Source organism: Macaca mulatta, chromosome 2 (genome assembly GCF_049350105.2).
Source record: "Macaca mulatta isolate MMU2019108-1 chromosome 2, T2T-MMU8v2.0, whole genome shotgun sequence".
Lineage (NCBI taxonomy): Eukaryota > Metazoa > Chordata > Mammalia > Primates > Cercopithecidae > Macaca > Macaca mulatta.
In genome coordinates, this window is record NC_133407.1 from 2,850,757 (window position 1) to 2,871,618 (window position 20,862).

The window sequence follows — 20,862 nt, forward strand, 5'->3', positions numbered from 1 at the left end:
CCTTTATGTAAGAATATTATACAGTATTTCAGTAAATTTTTTGTTAATGTTTAGAGAACTTCAGATTAAACTTGGTACACTGAATATATAAATATGTGTGTGTATAATTTTTTTAATTTATTTTATTTATTTAATTTTTTTTGAGACAGGGTCTTACTCTGTCACCCAGGCTGGAAGACAGTGATGCAATCTCGGCTCACTGCAACCTCTGCCTCCACGCATACTGCCTCAGCCTCCCAAGTAGCTAGGATTACAGGTTCGCGCCACAACAACCGGCTAATTTTTATATTGTTAGTAAAGACGAGGTTTCACCATGTTGGTCAGGCTGGTCTTGAACTCCTGACCTCAAGTGATCCGCCCGCCTCAGCCTCCTAAAGTGCTGGGATTACAAGCGTGAGCCACCACACCCGGCTGAATATATACTTTTAACTCTACTGCCTCCTAAAACTCTACTCAAATTAAAGCAGATGGCTTATTTTAAAATATTAAAACACAAGGTCAGAAAAAGGGAAAAGTATCCCTTAACACCATTCAGTCAGCAAACTCCCCTCCCAATAAGATAAACACTGAAGGACTGAAAAGGGGGACTTGTAAATAACAGGCGCAACTTTTAAAAAGCTGTATGCAAAAATCAACATACAAAAAAAATCAATAGTATTTCTATAGACTAACACCAAACAATCTAAAAAAGAAATCGAGAAAACAATCACATTTATAATAGCCACCAAAAAAAAAAAAAAAAAAAAAAAAAAACCCTAGGAATACATTTAACCAAAGTAGTAAAAGATCTCAGCAACGAAAACTATAGAACACTGCTAAGACAAACTGAAGAGGACACAAAAAAAATGGAAAGATATCCCACGTTCATATATTGGAAAAACTAATATTGTTAGAATATCCATACTACCCAAAGCAATATACAGATTCAATACAATCTCTAATAAAATACCAAAGACATTCTTCATTGAAATAGAAAAAACAAGGCTAAAATTCATATACAATCATAAAACACCCCGAATACCCAGAACAATCCTGAGCAGAACTAATAAAACTGGAGGCATCACATTACCTGACCTACTACAAAGCTACAGTTACCAAGTAAGCATGGCACTGATCTAAAAACACACACGCAGACCAATGGAACAGAACAGAGAATGCAGAAATAAATCCACACATTTAAAGCCAACTCATTTTTGGAAAAGCAGCCAAAAATATACAATGGGAAAAGGATAGTCTCTTCGATAAATGATGCTGGGAAAAACTGGATATCCATATGTAGAATGAATCTAGACTCCCATCACTCACAATATGAAAACATAGAAACAAACCAAAATAGAGTAAAGACTTAAATCTAAGACCTGAAAAGATACGATCAATATGATACAAAACGATAGGATACGATATGATACGATAGGAAAATAATTGGGAAATGCTTCAGGACGTTTGGTCAGGGCAAAGATTTTTTAGGTAAGACTTCAAAAGCACAGGCAACAAAAGCAAAAATAGGTAAATGAGATAACATGAAGCTAAAAAGATCCTGTACAGCAAAGGAAATGACCAACAGAGTGATGAAACAACTCACAGAATGGGAGAAAATATTAGCAATTTATCTGACAAGGATTAACAACCAGAATATATAAGGAGCAACAAAAAAGCAAGTATCTGATTTTGAAATGCACAAATGATCTGATTACACATTTCTCAAAAGACATACAAATGGTTAAATGGTATATGAAAAAATGTTCAACATTACTAATACTCAGGGAAATGGAAATCAAAACCATAATAAGTTGGGCACGGTGGCTCACGCCTGTAATCCCAGCACTTTGGGAGGCCGAGGCGGGTGGATCATGAGGTCAGGACTTCGAGACCAGACAAGCCAGCACAGTGAAACCCTGTGTCTACTAAAAATACTCAAAAAGGCCGGGCGCGGTGGCTCACGCCTGTAATCCCAGCACTTTGGGAGGCCGAGGCGGGCGGATCACAAGGTCAGGAGATCGAGACCACGGTGAAACCCCGTCTCTACTAAAAATGACAAAAAATTAGCCGGGCGCGGTTGTGGGCGCCTGTAGTCCCAGCTACTCGGGAGGCTGAGGCAGGAGAATGGCGTGAACCCGGGAGGCGGAGCTTGCAGTGAGCCGAGATCGCGCCACTGCACTCCAGCCTGGGCTGGGCGACAGAGCGAGACTCCGTCTCAAAAAAAAAAAAAAAAAAAAAAAAAAATACTCAAAAAATTAGCCGGGCATGGCAGAGCACACCTGTAGTCCCAGCTATCAGGAGGCTGAGGCAGGAGAATCGCTTGAACCTGGGAGACGGAGGTTGCAGTGGGCTGAGACCACACCACTGCACTCCAGCCTGGGCGACAGAGCAAGACTCTGTCTCAAAAATAAAAAAGAAAAAAGATATTCTCTTACCTCAGTTAAAATGGCTATTATCAAAAAGACCACAAATAACAGATGCTGGCTACGGATGTAGAGAAAGGGACACTCTGGTACACTGTTGATGGGAATATAAATTAGTACAGCTACTATGGAAGACAGCATGGTCATTTCTCAACCACCATTTAATCCAGCACTCTCACTGCGACGTATAAACCCAAAAGAAAAGAAACCAGTATATCAAAGAGATCTCTACATGCCCATGTTTATCGCACCACTACTCTCAATTGCCACAATATGGAATTAGCCTAAGTGTCCATCAACAGATGAATAAATAAAATGTAGTGTATATAGACAACAGAATATTATTCAGCCATAACAAAGCATGAAGTCCTGTCATCTGCAGCATCATGGATGAGCCTGAAGGGTATCTTATGAAAAATAAGCCAGGCAAAGAAAGGCAAATATCACATGTTGCCACTCACATATGGAAGCTAAAAAGCTGACCTCATGGAGTTGGAGAGTAGAACGGTAGTTTATCAGAGGCTGAGAAGGGTAGAGTGAAGGAGGGGATGAAGACAGGTTGGTTAATAGGTACAAAAACACAATTAGAAGTGTTCAATAGCACAGCAGGTGACTACAGGTAACAACAATTTATTGTATATTTTAAAACAGCTACAAGAGAAAATGTGGAATATTCTCAATACAAAGAAATGATAAATGCTTGAGATGATGGATATCCCAATTACCCTGATTTGATCATTACACATGGTATGCATGTATCAAAATATCACATGCACCATATAAATATGTATATTTATCAATTTTAAAAGAATACTATTGAAAGCAGACTATGTGTATATTCTTCCAGATATGCCTAACCTCACGGTTTTCTTTTCTTTTTACACTAAGTCATACTGTGCCTCCTGATATGTAACCTGCTTTCACTTATTTAATAACACGTAGTAGATACAGAATATATTATGCCTGCTACTTTATCTTGCATTAAATGGCTCTACCATAATGTGTTTATCCGATTTCTTACTGATCTTTTATATTCCCTGTCGATTTTTACTAATATAAGGCTGCAATGAGCATCCCTGTACAAATATCTTCAATAACTTTTGAGTAAATCTGTAGCATATGCTGGATCAAAGGATACGAATATATACTATCAAGTTGTCTTTCAAATTAGTTGCACTACTGCATTCTCCCTTTTACTAACTGTACTTGTTTTCTCCTATTTATCTAATCTCTGACAATCAAATTTGTTAAAAATATCCTTGCTGTCAATGTAATTTGCATTTTTAAGTGTGGTTGAGTATTTCTTCATAGGATTATTGGCCCACATATATTTCTTTTTCTCCAAACTACAATACTCACGTTGTTGAGTCAGTTTCCTATTGCACATGGGTCTTTTTCTCAGTATCTGTAAGAGGTTTCTTAGGTTGTAAGGATTGGAAATTAAGATTAGTCCTTTTTCATATATGTGACAAATTTTCATCCTAGTGTATCATTTATCTTCGTATTATATCTTTCAAGATTCAGAAGTTCTACAATCAAAATTTGAAGTCAAAGTCCACAAAGAAATTCTATAAAGTCAGCAGCATCCTTAACCTTTTAATTTTTGTGGTGTTTTTTGGTCATGGTTAGAAAAGCCTTTCCTATTAAAATTCAAAATTTTTATATTTTTTTAATTTTAAACTTTTTTTTTTGTTTGGAGACAGGGTCTCACTCTGTCGCCCAGGCTTGAGTAGGGTGGTGCGATCTTGGCTCACTCCAGCCTTAACCTCCGGACTCAAGTGATCTTCCCACCTCAGCCTTCTGAGTAGCTGGGACCACAGGAGGGAGCCACTACGCTCAGCTAATTTTTGTATTTTTTGTAGAGATGGAGTTTCGCCATGTTGCCCAGGTTGGTTTCAAACTTCTGAGCTTAAGCGATCTGCCCACCTTGGCCTCCCAAATTGCTGGAATTACAGGCCTGAGCCACTGGGCCCAGCCCCAAAATCTTACTTTAATGGTTTCTTTTTTTTTTTTAACCTTTGAATCTCTGCTCTAGTTAAAATATATTGTGATGTTCGGAGTAGGGTGCATCCTTTTCTACTGAAATGTCCCATTAAATCAGGCAATTCCTCCTACTCTTTCATCTTGCTTTTTTTTTTTTTTTTTTTTGGAGAGGGAGTCTCACCCTGTTACCCAGCTGGAGTGCAGTGGTATGATTCTGGCTACCCAGGTTCCTTGTCAACCTCCACTTCCTGGGTTCAGGCAATCCTCATGCCTCTGCCTCCCAAGTAGCTGGGACCACAGGCACGAACCACCACATCTGGCTAATTTTTGTATTTTTAGTAAAGACAGGGTTTCGCCATGTTGCCCAGGTTGGTCTTGAACTCCTGACCTCAGGTGATTCGCCTGCCAGGGCCTCCAAAAGTGCTAGGATTACAGGTGTGAACCACCACGCCTGGTTTCATCTTCTTAAGAGAGTCACCTATCCTTCCTTATAAATCAACCCTTTTCTACTGAAATATCCCATTAAATCAGGCAATTCCTCCTACTCTTTAATCTTGCTTTTTTCGAAAGCCATATATCCTTCATTATAATCTCTAAAAGTAATTCACTCTTATTTTAGAACAGAACTGTTCTTATAAAAATGACACGTTATTTTTAAAAAGTAATAGAGAGAGATGGGTGTGGTGCCTTACACCTGTAATCCCAGCTACTCTGGAGGCTGAGGTGGCAGGACTGCTGGAGACCACCACCAGGAGTCTGAGACTAGCCTAGGCAACACAGTGAGACCCAGTCTTCAAAAAACCGTTTAAAGAAATGGTTTTAGGGTTGGGTGTGATGACTCATACTTGTAATTCCAGCACTTTGGGAGGCCAAGGCAGGCGGATCACCCGAGGTCAGGAGTTCAAGACCAGCCTGGCCAACATGGTGAAACCCCATCTCTACAAAAAACACAAAAATTAGCCACGTGTGATGGTGGGTGCCTGTAATCCCAGCTACTCAGGAGGCTGAGGTGGAAGAATCACCTGAACCTGGGAGGTGGAGGTTGCAGTGAGCCAAGATCGTACCATTGTACTCTAGCCTGGGTGGCAGAGCAAGACTCTGTCTCCAAAAAAAAAAAGAAATAATTTTAGCTGGGTGTGGTGGTGCACACATGTAGGCCGAGCTACTCAGTAGGCTGAGGCAGGATGATCTCTGGAGCCCAGAAGTTTGAGGATACAGTGAGTTATGATGGCACCACTGCACTCCAGCCTGGGCGACAGAGTGAGACACAGTTTCTAAAAAAACAAAAAAAGTAATATCGCAAAGTGCAAAAAAGAAAAAAATCCCTATCACTTTGAAACAATCATTAAATATTATACAAACATTATTCCAAACATCTCACTAGACATATGCTCAAAGTAAAAGATAATATATACACAAAAAGAAAATTTTAAGAAAATGGGATACTAATCCTGTCACTTTATATTTACTACTTCAGAAGATACAGAAGAAACAAAGTTATAAAGTCACAAAGTAACTGAAAATGACCTGGCAAGAGTTAGATCAGTTAACTGTTATTTAAAAAAAAAAAAAAAAAAAAGACAAAGAAAACCTGATAGATGCTTTAAAGATGAAGATTTGCATTTTAAGAGAATAACAGTCAAGCCTTTGTGGAAATTGAGTAATCTTAAATACTTTTAGCAAAAATAACCCTCTTTTAGTTCTGCAAAAGCAAACATGAAGTCAAAGAGGCATGTCGCATGCAATTTTGTTGGAAAAGATTATTATATCCAAGAATTAGTACACAAGTATAACCTAAATTCTCTTTAAGACAAAAAAGTTTTAAGATTTTCAAATTTTTCAAGTTATAGTACAATAAACTTTAAGTTATTTGTTTTGAGTAAGTAGATTCTGTAAGTCCCTTTTTAGTCCTAAACGTCATGCCTCAAGAGTCTAAAGTAGCAAATGAAACAAGGGATCAGATGATCACTTAGCCAAGTTTTCCAAATGAAGCATGAATGGATGGGTGAACAGGAATATGCTTACCTTCTATCATAGCACCCTCAAAAAGTAGAAATTAAATCCCCAAACATTCCAGGTTTTTTAAAAAAACCGTTATAAATATCATCCATCAGTGTGTTTCAAAACTATTTACATTTTCAGACAAACATTTGTCAGGATTTTCTGACATCTCTGTAAGACGGTACTTCCTACTAATTGACCTTGCTCATTCAAGTTTGATACACACAGTTTTTTGCTACTTTTTAAAAATCTAGGACTTGATGGACATATCCCAATGTTTCCCTTAGAGTCTATTCATGAATAGGAACAGATTTCCAACATTACTACAGCAATTTCCATGTGCCATGCACTAAACAACACTCTGTGACCATATTCTCTTCTCATCTACTTTCCAAACCAGTAAGATCTGACACTCACAATATGAAAGTTCTTATTCTCCTATTCATTTGAAGTGTTTTATCATGTTCATAATATATCTTTCAGGAGGTATAGAAACCAGAGCTGCAAATAGCATTCTAGACATGAGTGCCTCGTAATTTTATAAAAATTCAAGTGTTACCAATGTCACTGCTGATGAAATTCAATGCACTACTGATCTTCCTGAATGAAATCTATATGGAAAAAAACTTTAAGCTTACAAAACTGTCCAAGTATTCAACCTTAATGAATATTTACAGTTAAAAATATTATTATTGATATATAATTGTATGTATTTACAGGGTACATGTGATATTTTGATACATGCATACAACGTGTAACGGTCAAATCAGGGTATTTAGAATATTCATCGTCTCAAACATTTATCATTTCTTTGTGTTGGGGACATTTCAAATCTTCTAAACCATTTTGAAATATACAATAAATTGTTGTTAACTATAGTCACCCTACTGTGCCACTGAACAGTAGAATGTATTCCCTCTAACTATTTTTGAACTCATTAACCATCCTCTCTTCATCTTTTCCCTCTCCCACCCTTCCCAGTCTCTGGTAACTATCTTTACCAGAGTAACTATCTACTCTTTACCTCCATGAGATCAACATTTTTAGCTCCCACATGAGAACACGTGATATTTATCTTTCTGTGCCTGGCTTACTTAATTTCATATAATGACCTCCAGTTCCATCCATGTTGCTGGAAATGACAGGATTTCATTCTTTTTATGGCTGAATAGTAGTCCATTGTGTGTGTGTTTATGTATGTGTACATATATGTGTCACACTTTATCCATTCATCTGTTGATGAATATTTAGACTGATTCCATACCTCAGCCACTGTGAATAGTGCTGCAATAAACATGCGGGTGCAGGTATCCCTTTGCTATTCTGATATCCTTTCTTCTAGACAGATACCCACTACTGGGATTGCTGGTGGGCAGTTCTAGTTTTAGTTTTTTTGAGAAACCTGCATACTGTTTTCCATAATAGCTATAGTAATTTACATTCCCACCAACAATGTCAAATATTTACTGTCAATGATTACACTGATTCAGCCATTACTTAAACAATCTCCTATAAAAATAAGTAAATCGAGTATAAGCATTCTGGGCTTTATAATCAAAGGTATCGTAAATCAAACAAAAAACACTAGTAAACAATTAAATAAGTCAATTCTCTTAAAGTTTAACATATTTTTTACATAAGCAATTTTCTAACTGAGAACTAAGACAATAAATGTGAAATAACTGTCTTAGTCCATTTTGTGTTGCTACAGCTGCATACCTGAGACTGGGTAATTTATGAAAAACAAAAAATAATTTCTCACAATTCTGGAGGCTGGGAAGTCCAAGATCCAGGCATTTGATCTGGTAAGGGCCTTCTTGTTGCATCTCAACACGGCAGAAAGCAAAAAGGTAAGCTAAAATGCTAAACTTTTTGTGGAGGCTCTTTTTTTTTTTTGAGATGGAGTCTCGCTCTGTCGCCCAGGCTGGAGTGCAGTGGTACGATCTCAGGTTACCGCAACCTCCACCTCCTGGGTTCAAGCAATTCTCCTGCCTCAGCCTCCCTGGTAGCTGGGATTACAGGCGCATGACACCACGCTCAGCTAATTTTTGTATTTTAGACATGACACGGGGTTTCACCATGTTGGCCAGGCTGGTCTCAAACTCCTGACCTCAAGCAATCCACCCGCCTCAGCCTCCCAAAGTGCTGGGATTATAGGCATGAGCCACCGTCCCCAGGCTGTGGAGCCTCTTTTATAAGGGCCTTAATCCCAAGAAGGATGGAGGAGTCCTCATGGCCTAATCACCTCCTACAGGCCCACCTCTCATTATTTTCACACTGGCAGCACCTGAATTCTGGAGGGGACACATTCAAACCATAGCAATAACTGATTGAAGACATTTTAAAAATCTATTTGCAGCAGACCTCAGAAATGAACTATTATAAAAGCAAGTGATGTATTAACCCATGGAAATAGGAATTATCCTGGAAAAAGTGATAGGGAAAAAAAAGCATAAAGAAAATAAGGATATACACAATAAACATTATACTCTCTGATCAAAAAGAAACATACAAGGTCTAGGATTAATAAAGAGAACTGTGAGCTGGGCGTTAAGAGGCCTGAAATTCAAAGGTAGAATTCCCCAAACCAGCTAAATAAAGTGGGTTAAGTCATTTTATTCTGGATCTCAGTTTCCTCATCTTTAAAATGAAGACAAGGGGTCAGATGTGCTCTGATTCTTCCTGCTCTAAAATTCTATAGTTCTATGTTACTTAAAACTGAGAAACCATCTGGTTTCTTTACCACAGTGCTAGCTATCTGGCTGCGGCCTACCACCACTTTTCCCTGACTGATTAGTCACCAAACAGAAACACTGCATTTTCCAGGCACTGCCACTATCTTACACCAACTAGAAAGGACTAGATTCAAATTCAGACAGATAACCACTTTCAAATGACTGATGCTTCTTGGGCAGAATCTTCATTACAAAATGCTTCATACCTCCGCTATACCATACCCAACTGGGCAACAGTGTAACACACAAAACAAGTATTGCTAAGACAGTTATGAATACTCAAAGAAATAGCTTTAACTGCGGAAAATGTAGAAACCAAGGCTGATGCTCAGGTTTACTCTTCAGTCTGTAGTGAGTTTGAATGCCATCCTTCAAGCCAATAAACAGAGATTCCTTGAGATAAATGGGTACAACTTAGCAGCCCAGACCACAAAACTATATCCTATTTCTAGGAAAGAATACCAGAGCAAAACCATCTTTTCAAAGTACCATTTTCATTTCCATTTTAATTATCACACAGATGAAGCCTTGTTGAGGTCTATCATGCAAAGAACTTTTTAATAGTCTAAATCAAGTATTTCAGACCTCAAACATTCATAACATTTTAAAACAGGGGCAACAGAGAATCTGAGCTTTGCTTTTCAAAAATATTTTAACCCCATTCTCTTTATTATAAATAATACTTCCACAAAATAAAATATTATTGTAATAAAATGAAGAAACACAGTAGTACAAATAAACTGATCACTAACAAACAGCTTCAGAACAGATTTTCCATCTTACCTCCACACTAGGGCTAAGGCTGCTGGGCAGTGTTTCTGAAGTCACAGTAGAGCTTGGGAGGCTGGAAATTTCCCAAGTATTCACAGGCTGAATTGGTTCGGACAGCTTAGAACGATCTATACATTTTGGATTATCCAGTAAGGTCACTTCATAAAATTCTTGAATATCTAGAAGAAGGAAAATAAAAATTCAAAAGTATTTATATTTTCTAACTAAATTATGCAATGCTTTAACATAACTCAAAAGCACAATTTTTACTCTAGATTCATAAATTAATTCCCATCGTATAATGTACTTAAATAGTGAATATTATTTCATTACATCACAATCATATCAGAACCTGCAGGGCACAGTATAAAATTCATAGGCTTTTTACACTTTAAAGTTAGTGCTTGGTTCAAATCCCAACTCCATCACCAACCAGCTACAAGTTCAGGCAAACTACTTAACCTCTGGTAACTTGCCTCTTACCACTGTGAATTGTTTCAAGGATTGAGTATAATATATATAAAATGCCTACCACTATAGCACCGAATGGGTTCCTAACAGACGGTAGCTAATATCATTATTGTGAATTCTACAGATATGAGTTATTACTGTTCACCACCAATATTTAAGCTGGGAATGTAAATCCCTCAAGTGGTTTTAATTGCCCTTCTAGCCAAAGCCAAAGCCAAAAAAAGAGGAAATTAAAATCAAAGAACCAGAAGGGCTTTCGGATATCCTCTAGTCTGAATATTTTATAACAGTAAATTAAATATTTTATTCTTTAGAAACAGTAAAAGTTATGACAAAACTCTAAAATAAATGATAAATTTATAATAGCCCAGGATTTTTAAAAGATCAAATGACTTTGCAAACAGCTAGAATTATAAGAACTTAATACATTAACACTAATTATTCACGCTATTCCAAAGCTATAAGTAGCAGTTATATAATACTTAGATTCATCACACTCAGTTCCTTATTCACCAACTTGTATAATTTTGGATTTTTTTTAAAGAGAAGGGAACAGTAAAAGTGGGCATTATCCTGTATAGAATAATTCATAATAACTGTAAACAACATTTAGACAGAGTAACTTATACTTCTCATTATTTTGAAAGCATTAGTCCTTTTAAAAAACAAACTTCACAAAATAGAGACAAACTTAACTCCCTTTTCAGTTGCGTGTGTTTTTCTGTTTTGTTTTTTTTTTTTTTTTTGAGACAGAGCCTTGCTCTGTCACCCAGGCTGGAGTGCAGTGGTGTGATCTCGGCTCACTGCAACCTCCACCTCCCAGGTTCATGCAATTCTCCTGCCTCAGCCTCTGAGTAGCTGGGACTTCAGGCATGCGCCGCCATGCCTGGCTAATTTTTGTATTTTTAGTAGAGACAGGGTTTCACCATGTTGGCCAGGCTGTTCTCGAACTCCTGACCTCAGGTGATCTGCCTGCCTCAGGCTCTCAAAGTGCTGGGATTACAAGCCTGAGCCACTGCACCCAGCCCCCTTTCAGTTTTAATAACCAGTGGAATTGCAAAACTTTCCAAGTAAAGGGCTGGTAACAACTAATGCTTGTACAGTGAGGATAATATTAACCTACCTCACGGGGTGTTAAGGATATTATATACACACATACGCACGCACACACACGACGCACTATACACACACGCACACACCTACATCACACTATGTAAAACAAATTCCAACTATAGCAAAACAATGCTTCAAAAGTCACATCCCTCGGGTTGGGCGCGATGGCTCCCGCCTGTAATCCCAGCACTTTGGGAGGCTGAGGCGGGTGGATTGTGAGATCCATGATCGGGAGATCGAAACCATCCTGGCTAACACAGTGAAACCTCGTCTCTACTAAAAATACAAAACATTAGCCGGGCGTGGTGGTGGGCGCCTGTAGTCCCACCCAGCTACTCGTGAGGCTGAGGCAGGTGAGTGGTGTGAACCTGGGAGGTGGAGCTTGCAGTGAGCAGAGATTGCGCCACTGTACTCCAGCCTGAGCGACAGAGTGAGACTCCGTCTCAAAAAAAAAAAACAAGTGTAAAACCTAAAACTATAAAACACTAGAAGAAAACCTAGGAAATAGGGACCCCTGCTGTATAATACTGCAAGAGTGGATACATGTGTCAAAGCAACAAACATGCACATCAGATTTGTCAATGTACAATGCAAAGAGTGACTACTAATGTAAAGTATAGACCTTAGCTAGTAACAATATAATAACATTGGCTTCTCAGTTTTTTCAAATGTATCACACTAATGCAAGGTTTCTTTTTGTTTTTGAGATGGGGTCACTCAGGCTGGAGTGCAATGGTAAGATCATGCCCATTGCAGCTGTGATCTCCTGGGCTCAAGCAATTCTCTCATCTTGGCCTCCTAAAGTGCTGGGATTATATGCATGAGCCACCTAAACCCAGTCTTTTTTTTTTTTTTTTTTTTTTTTTAGAGACACAGAGTTTCACTCTGTCACCCAAGCTGGAGTACAGTAGCACCTTGACCTCCTGGGCTCAACGAATCCTCCTACCGCAGGCTCCCAAGTAGCTGGGAAGACAGATGCATGCCACCATGCCTGGTTAAATTTTTTTTTTTAAAGACAGGGTCTTACTACGTTGCTCAGGCTGGTCTCAAACTCCTGGGCTCAAGGATCCTCCTGCCCTGGTATCCCAAAGTGCTGGGATTACATGCGTGAGCCACCACACATGGCCTGCAAGATGGAAAAGGGAAGTGGGGGTTCCGGATATGGGAACTGTACTTTCCACTCAATTATTCTGTAAATTCAAAACTGCTGAAAAAATCTATTAATGTTTTAAGCTGCATGAGGGATAAATAACAAATTTATATTAAAAGGCGATCTCATACTCTTCATCAAGATAATTTCCAAATGTATTAAAAATTACAATGTTAAAAAAAGTCTTGAAAGAATATGAATACAGGTGAATGTTTTTATAATCTCGGGAATAGATTATAATCGTCTTGGGGCCTAGAGTATCGGGGATGTCTCCAAACGTGTTATTAAGGGCAGAAAGCACTATACTGATAAAGAAAAATACTGATAAATCTAACCACATATGTGTATATAGACACATGTTTTCTTTAAAATCCAAGTTTAAAAGCAAATAACAAGGGAAGTTATTTGCAATTTACATGGCAGAGTTGATATGCCTAATGTAGATTTTATAACTCTAAGAAAAAGGAAAAAGGAGGAGGAAGGGGCACAAATTAAACAGATAATTTACAAAAGAAATTAATTAAAGACTTTCTTACATCTTTGGTTATTTCTTTAATCAACAAAATGCACAATAAAACATAAAAATGACTAAAGGTGCCGGGCGCGGTGGCTCAAGCCTGTAATCCCAGCACTTTGGGAGGCCGAGGCGGGCGGATCACAAGGTCAGGAGATCGAGACCACAGTGAAACCCCGTCTCTACTAAAAATACAAAAAATTAGCCGGGCGCGGTGGTGGGCGCCTGTAGTCCCAGCTACTCAGGAGGCTGAGGCAGGAGAATGGCGGGAACCCGGGAGGCGGAGCTTGCAGTGAGCCGAGATCGCGCCACTGCACTCCAGCCTGGGCAACAGCGTGAGACTCCGTCTCAAAAAAAAAAAAAAAAAAAAAAAAAAAAAAAAAAAAAATGACTAAAGGTATATACCACATATCAGAGTAGAAAATATTTAAAAGATGGGTAATACTCTATTGTTTAAGGTATGGTGAATTAGTCATTCTTCCACATACTTCCTAAAAAATAAATACAACATTCCTAAGAGTATTTAACAAATTACATCAATAGCCTTACAATGCACACTCCCTTTGACCAAACAATTCATTTCTAGGAGTTTGTCCTACAGATATAGTAAAGAATTGAAACAAAAATGCATATGCAAATACGATATTTATAATTCGCAAAAATTACAAAACCTAAAAGCTCCCAGGAAACCATTAAAAAACTACAGAAACTCTATATAGGCCGGGTGCGGTGGCTCACACCTGTAATCGCAGCACTTTGGGAGCCTGAGGCAGGCAGATCATGAGGTCAAGAGATTGAGACCATCCTGGCCAATATGGTGAAACTCCGTCTCTACTAAAAATGCAAAAACTAGCTGGGCATGGTGGCACACGCCTGTAATCCCAGTTACTCGGGAGGCTGAGGCGGGAGAATCACTTGAACCCAGAAGGCAGAGGTTGCAGTGAGCCGAGATTGTGCCACTGCACTCCAGCCTGGTGACAGATCGAGACTCCATCTCAAAAAAAAAAAAGAAAAAGAAGAGAAAAGAAAAAAATCTATATAAAGTCATTTAAAATAGTACAAATCTGTCCGGGCAAAGTGGTTCACGCATGTAATCCCAGCACCTCAAGAGGCTGAGGTGGGCAGATCACCTGAGGTCAGGAGTTCGAGACCAGCCTGACCAACATAAAGAAACCCCGTCTCTATTAAAAATACAAAATTAGCCAGGCGTGGTGACACATGCCTGTAATCCCAGCTATAGGAGGCTGAGGTAGGAGAATCACTTGAACCTAGGAGGCGGAGATTGTGGTAGGCCGAGATCACACCACTGCACTCCAGCTTGGGCAACAAGAACAAAACTCCGTCTCAAAAAATAATAACCATACATACATACATACATAAAATGGTACAAACCCACTGACATGGAAAGACATTTGTTGATACACTTTGGAGGATAAAAACAGTCACAGAAATCATACTATTCACACTTATACAAATACAACTGCAGTATACCTCCCCCACAAAAAAGGGCAACTCTGTCTACCCATTAAGTGACAGCCACAAATAAAGAAATGAAAAGGAAGAAGATTCTTCCTTTAGGTAGTCTAAGTTTTCATGTGCCTCTCAAAATGTGAGCATCATGCCATATATCTCACTGTGCTGAGTGTGATTCTATAACCACGTGTTTTTAGTACAAGAAGTCAAACAAGCCAATGGCTTCATCTAGAGCTCAGGTGAAGAGATCATTCCTTTCCACTAGAGGAAAAAAAAAATTGTGCTGTAATTAACAAGTGTTAAATTTCTGAAGGATTTTCAGGGATAATCTTAACTAGATGAGATTTTTCACCTTACATGCTGATTTTAAATATCAATTCTCACGCAGGAAACAGCTGTTTTACTTAGGAAGTTTGTTTTGCAAAATGAAGGTAGGTATATGTGTGTATACACACACACACCCACACACACACACATACAAATAACACTCTAGGATATTCATCCCATGGATGAAGCAGGAGGTAACCTCTGGTGTGAGGATTTTCTTGTTTATGGCATTTTACATATAATAATCTGATCTCAAATGTTTTATATAGAACATGCATCATTGTTATAATAAATTTATTTTGTAGGGTTGTAGGAAAGGCAACTAGAAAGCTGAAGAACATTGAAATATAACCCTACCATTTCAGAGGAAAAAAAATTCTATCAGTTCATTGACTAAAAGCAAGTATGATTAGTCACACAATACCCAATTGAGTAATCAAAATTAGTATCATCAAAGAAGGGTAGATGACATACTAAGATATACTACAATCGTCAAATCTACTCAAGCACAAATACTCTTTCTTCTAAACCAATGTTCATTTAAAAAGTCATTTTTGATCCTCAGAAGAAAGAATATCCTATAAAATTTAAAAGTTTGTGTTACTGTTTCACACACTAAAAAAAGGAAAGATATCAAGCTAGTAGGCAAAAATAAATTATTTCAACACTTTACATACTATTAGACTAACAATCATACAGTACTCACAAGCATATTCCGTAAAACAAGGTGTGTACTAAAAGGAATCAGAGCTTCTCAGAGAAATGGCTGATTCCAGGGCTGGGGCAGGAAAGGTACAAGATAAACCTGGAACATCTTGTTATGCCAAAAATTAAGGAAGTGCTCCAAAAAACGATGAGGGCATGCCACAAGGACGCAAGCTTGAAAGGGCCCCCACTGGATCACTCAGAGCACAAATATCATTAAGGATGGTAATAAATGATAAGCCATTGAAAAAAACAGATTATCTGCAAGTTCATGAAAGATACACATGAAAAAAAAAAAAAAGAAAAGAAGGAAGGCTCTTGATTAGAATAAAATGCAAAGTGTTAACTGGTAATCCTAGAGGAGTATTACTGTTAGAAATCTTATTTTTCAACAACCATATTATAAATTGGTGCACATAAGAATCATCAATGGATGCTAAATATGGGTGGAAATTTCGCTAAGGAGTAGGATATGTACATGGTGTTAAAGTGTCTCCCCCACATATTGCCTATAAGCCACAAGGTGAAAAAAACAATCATATAGGATAGAGAATTCAGACAACACCCAACTAGGTAATCAAAATCAGTATCATCAATGAAGAACAGATGATTCTGTGCACCTCTGGATGTGCAGAATCCTAAGCCAGGTATATAACCTGAACCTAATCACAAGCAAACATCAGACCAACCAAAATGAGGAAATTATATTAAAAAAATAAGAGTGGAAGGAACTGCGTTTTTCAAAATCATCAATCTCAGCTGGGCACAGTAGCTCACACCTGTAATCCCAGAACTTTGAGAGGCTGAGGCAGGCAGATTGCTTCGAGCTCAGAAGTTCAAGACCAGCTTGGGCAACACCCATCTCTACAAAAAATTAGCCAGGCATGGTGGCTCACATCTGCAGTCCCATCTACTCAGGAGGCTGAGGCAGGAGGACGGCTTGAGCCTGGGAAGCAGAGGTTGCAGAGAGCCACCACTGCACTCCAGCCTGGGTGGCAGAGCGAGACCCTGTCTCCAAAAAACAAAAAAAAAACAGTCAGTCTCACGAAAGAGAAAGGCCGTGATAATGTGCCCTAAGCAGAGTAAAGAGACATGACAATTAACAACAGTATCTGGGCCAAGTCTGAATTCTGTACTGAGGAAAAATATGACCCTACAGAGAGGAAACGGCTTAGAAGAAATATTTAGATGCTTTTACAACTCTGATTCCAAGGTTCTAAAGAGAATTCAACCAGATTCAACATAATCAAAACACTGCTTCAGAATAATAGTAAGCAAACTATCAGCAAAGAAATAACTCAATCTAATTAAATCAAAACCAAGTGAAAAGTTAATAAAATTCTCCTTCAATCTCATAAAGTTTTAGCCAACGATGTGATCCATATCCTGTTTTCCTTACTCAAATCTAATCTGCAAAGTTACACACACACACACACACACACACACACACACACACACACACACACACACAGAGTTAGCAAGAGACTAAAATGTAACAGTGGGACCAAAACAAAGCAAAAGAAATCTAAGAAATATTGATTGGAAGACCTCAAACCCTCATTACTAAACACACTTCTTTCAAAATGTGTGAACTCCATCATCAACATCATTTCACCATTATAAATATTTTCCTTCCGAGTGACAATCATTTAAAGACTACTAACCCTAAAGATCACTATCTGTCTTAAACATGCTTGTCATTTAGTATTCTTTATCAGATTAAAATGCTTGGTTCTGAAAAACAATGATAAAGAAGATCCTAATGGTTGACGGTGAGAAGTATCTATGGATTCAGATTAGTTGAGTTCAATTTCTGGCTCCACAATTTACTATCTGAGGGTCCAAGGGCAAGATTGGTCATTTCTCAGTGCTTCAGTTTTCCAATCTATAAAACAGTACAAACACCTCAAACAGGTGAATGTACACCTCACAGGATTACAATGACTAAATGATATACTTCTATTAGCACACAAAGTGCTCAATAAAAGTTATTATGTTTTACATACACTTGAAGAGGAGTCACATACTCACACTTATTAGGATAGCTATTATCAAAAAAAGAAAAGAAAAAAATGAAGTATTGGCAAGGATGTGGAGAAACTGGAAACCTGTGTACTGCTGGTGAGATTGTAAAATGGTACAATCACTATGGAAAACATTATGGCGGGTCCTCAAATAATTAAAAATATAACTGCCATATGATCCCACAATCCTACTTCTGGGCAAATATCCAAAAGAACTGAAAGCAGGGTCTTGAAGAAATAATTGCACACTCATATTCCTAACAGCATTATTCACAACAGCCAGGAGGAGAAGGTAACCCAACTGTCCATCAATGAATGGATGGCTGGATAATATGCGGTATATACACACGACGGAATATCATTCAACCTCAAAAAGGAAGAAAATCCTGTCAACAGCTGTCAATGGATGGCTAGATAAAACGCGGTATATACACACAACGGAATATTATTCAGCCTCAAAAACGAAGAAAATCCTGTCAACAGCTGCAACATGAATGAACCTTGCCAACTCTACACTAAGTGAAATAAGCCAGTCGCAAAAAGACAAATACTTCTATGAGGTCTCTAACATGATCAAATTCACTGAAACAGAAAGTAGCATGGTGGCCACAAGGGGCTAGGAAGTGAGAGGAAAGGGGAGCAGTTGTTTAATCGGTACAGGATTTCAGTTTTGCAAGACGAAAAAGTTCTGAAGACTTGTTTCACAACAACATGAATACATTTCATGCTCCTGAACTGTACATTTAAAGATGGTTAAGATGGTAAAGGGGTCATATTTTGAAACCCAGTATCCACAAATAAAGATAGGGCAAGGTCCTTTTATAAGGGCTAATGAAACTATTAGAGTTTAATAGCAACAAATGAACTGGTAACTAAAAAACTCATAAATGGACATTATTATTACATAATCCACTTTCATTTTGAAGAATCTGCAGAAACACTGTGTTAATATAAGCTTTTTTATTGCAGACAAAATATGCAAATCACATGACGCAACTTACTCAAGTCTCTAAAGCCAGCCTAATCTTGGACACTGATTTTTCTCGTGCACAAGGAAAGCAGATGAGTTCTCTGATCCCGTAAGAAATAACTGCAGGGGTTTAGACTGGTATGAAGTCTCTAGGGACTACCAGTGTCACCTCAGATCCCAGACACCTTAGAATCATGAATGAAATGAAACCACTATGGACCTGAACACCTGGGCTCTGATTATAATCAAACCATACCCTGTCTACTCACAAAATTTTCAAACTTAAGTACAAAAAATTGGAATACAAAAGCAAATTTTCAAATTGGTCTCACCTAAATCACAGAATGAAATTAAGCAGACTTTATCTTCCTTTGTACAAAAATAATCAGCAGGTATGTTTTGGGAGTACATTTTAAACAAATGTGCAGTTCATGGACTTTTGTTAAGATATAACTTTAAATATTCAGCTCTAAAGAAACAATATATCAGCTGAAACTCAAAAGTTAATAAAAACTTCTGTTTTCAATAATTTTTAAATCTTTAAGCCATCCTTCAAAGATACTACCAAGAATGTATCAACACTAGAACAATGATTTCTATATTTAAATTGCAAGTATCAATTATAAAATGCACTATTTCATGTGTCAGAACACAAAAACACTGTCAATTAAAAATGACATATACCAGATATTGAAATATTAAAAAATTGGTATTTTAGAACAAATATAATACAGTATGTACATCCTTGTCCCTCTGAATAATCCAAAAGTACAGGAACCTAATCTATATATGAACTACAGGGGAAAACACCAAAACCCCTAGAGACTCACTCAAACTTTTTAAAATGAATGAAAAGTCAATATAAACTACCAGTTCAAAGAATCAATCAATAAATGATCAATGCAGATTGCAAATTCAAAGACACTCGGCATCCCAAACAGATAACTAGGTAACTTACTACGGCCTAATCAAGTCACTTCCAAACCAAGGAAGTCAAAACTCTAAGCACTAACTGACTTTCAAACAGCTCAGGCTGTCAAGACCCCTGTTCTCCTTTAATCCAATGGTCCACAGGTACCAACTCAGAAGACAGAGTGCCACTTACTGAGAGAAAACACCTTTCAGTAAGTGGCACTCTGTCTTCTGAGTAGGATTTTTCTGCAAACATTATGGACACGATGAACTGGTTTAGCTTAGGGCAATTTACAAACTTACAGTACATTTATGACACTTTTAAAACAATGGTAGAGTTGCAAAATACAAAGAAAATCTTACCAGACTAAACATTTTCAGACTAAGTATTAAAAGCTATTCAGGAAACACGAGAGAATGCATTTATAATTCAGTAGTATCAACAATGAATTATAGAATGGAAACACACAGAACCTCTATTAAAATGTATCTATTTCAAACCTCCTAAAATATATTACTTTTCTTACACCAAAATCTGATATAGTACCACATCCTATAAAACATTAAATATAAGTAAATCTTAATGTCAAAGTAAATTCACAACCAATGAAATTGTGCAGAAGATTCACAAATATAAACTTAATAATTAGAAAGCTAATTTTAGGCTAGATGCAGTGGCTCACGCCTATAATCCCAGCACTTTGGGAGGCCGAGGCAGGTGGATCACGAGGTCAGATCGAGACCATCCTGGCTAACACCGTGAAACCCCATCTCTACTAAAAATACAAAAAAAAAAAAAAAATTAGCCAGACGTGGTGGTGGGCGCCTGTGGTCCCAGCTACTCGGGAGGCTGAGGCAGGAGAATGGCGGGAACCCAGGAGGTGGAGCCTGCAGAGAACAGAGATTGCGCCACTGCACTACTGCCTGGGCAACAGAGCGAGACTCATTTCAAAAAAAAGAAAACAAAAAACTCTATCATAAGAATACACACATTCAAAACAGGCAAGGCAGAATAGGTCAAAAATGTCTCTGAATATAGCAAACCCATCCCCAATCTAGACAGAAATATAAATGTAGATTCTGTTATTTCACTAACGATTTAATTTTCTTAAGTTGCTGCCTTCACACAAAGTCTGGAGTCTATCTATCTATCCATATCTATCTATCCATCTCTCTCTCTCTATATATATATACACACTGTATATAAACACATGTATGTTTTTCCGCAACAGTAACCGCACCGAATTACTAGGCTCAGTGTTGATTCAGAAAACAAATAACTAAAAAATGCTTTTTGCTGTTTTTCCAGAG

The 20,862-nt window shown here is 37.9% G+C and overlaps 1 protein-coding gene across 20 annotated transcripts in view; it reads right to left on the bottom strand.

Annotated features, from left to right (window-relative positions):
- The window catches only part of DLG1 (discs large MAGUK scaffold protein 1), a 276,675-nt gene that overhangs the window by 252,195 nt on the left and 3,618 nt on the right, over positions 1-20,862 (bottom strand). For all 20 annotated transcript variants that reach the window (NM_001266294.2, XM_028843322.2, XM_015132614.3 and 17 more), the window contains 1 exon segment: positions 9,905-10,071. In NM_001266294.2, the coding sequence (NP_001253223.1) occupies positions 9,905-10,071 (167 nt within the window).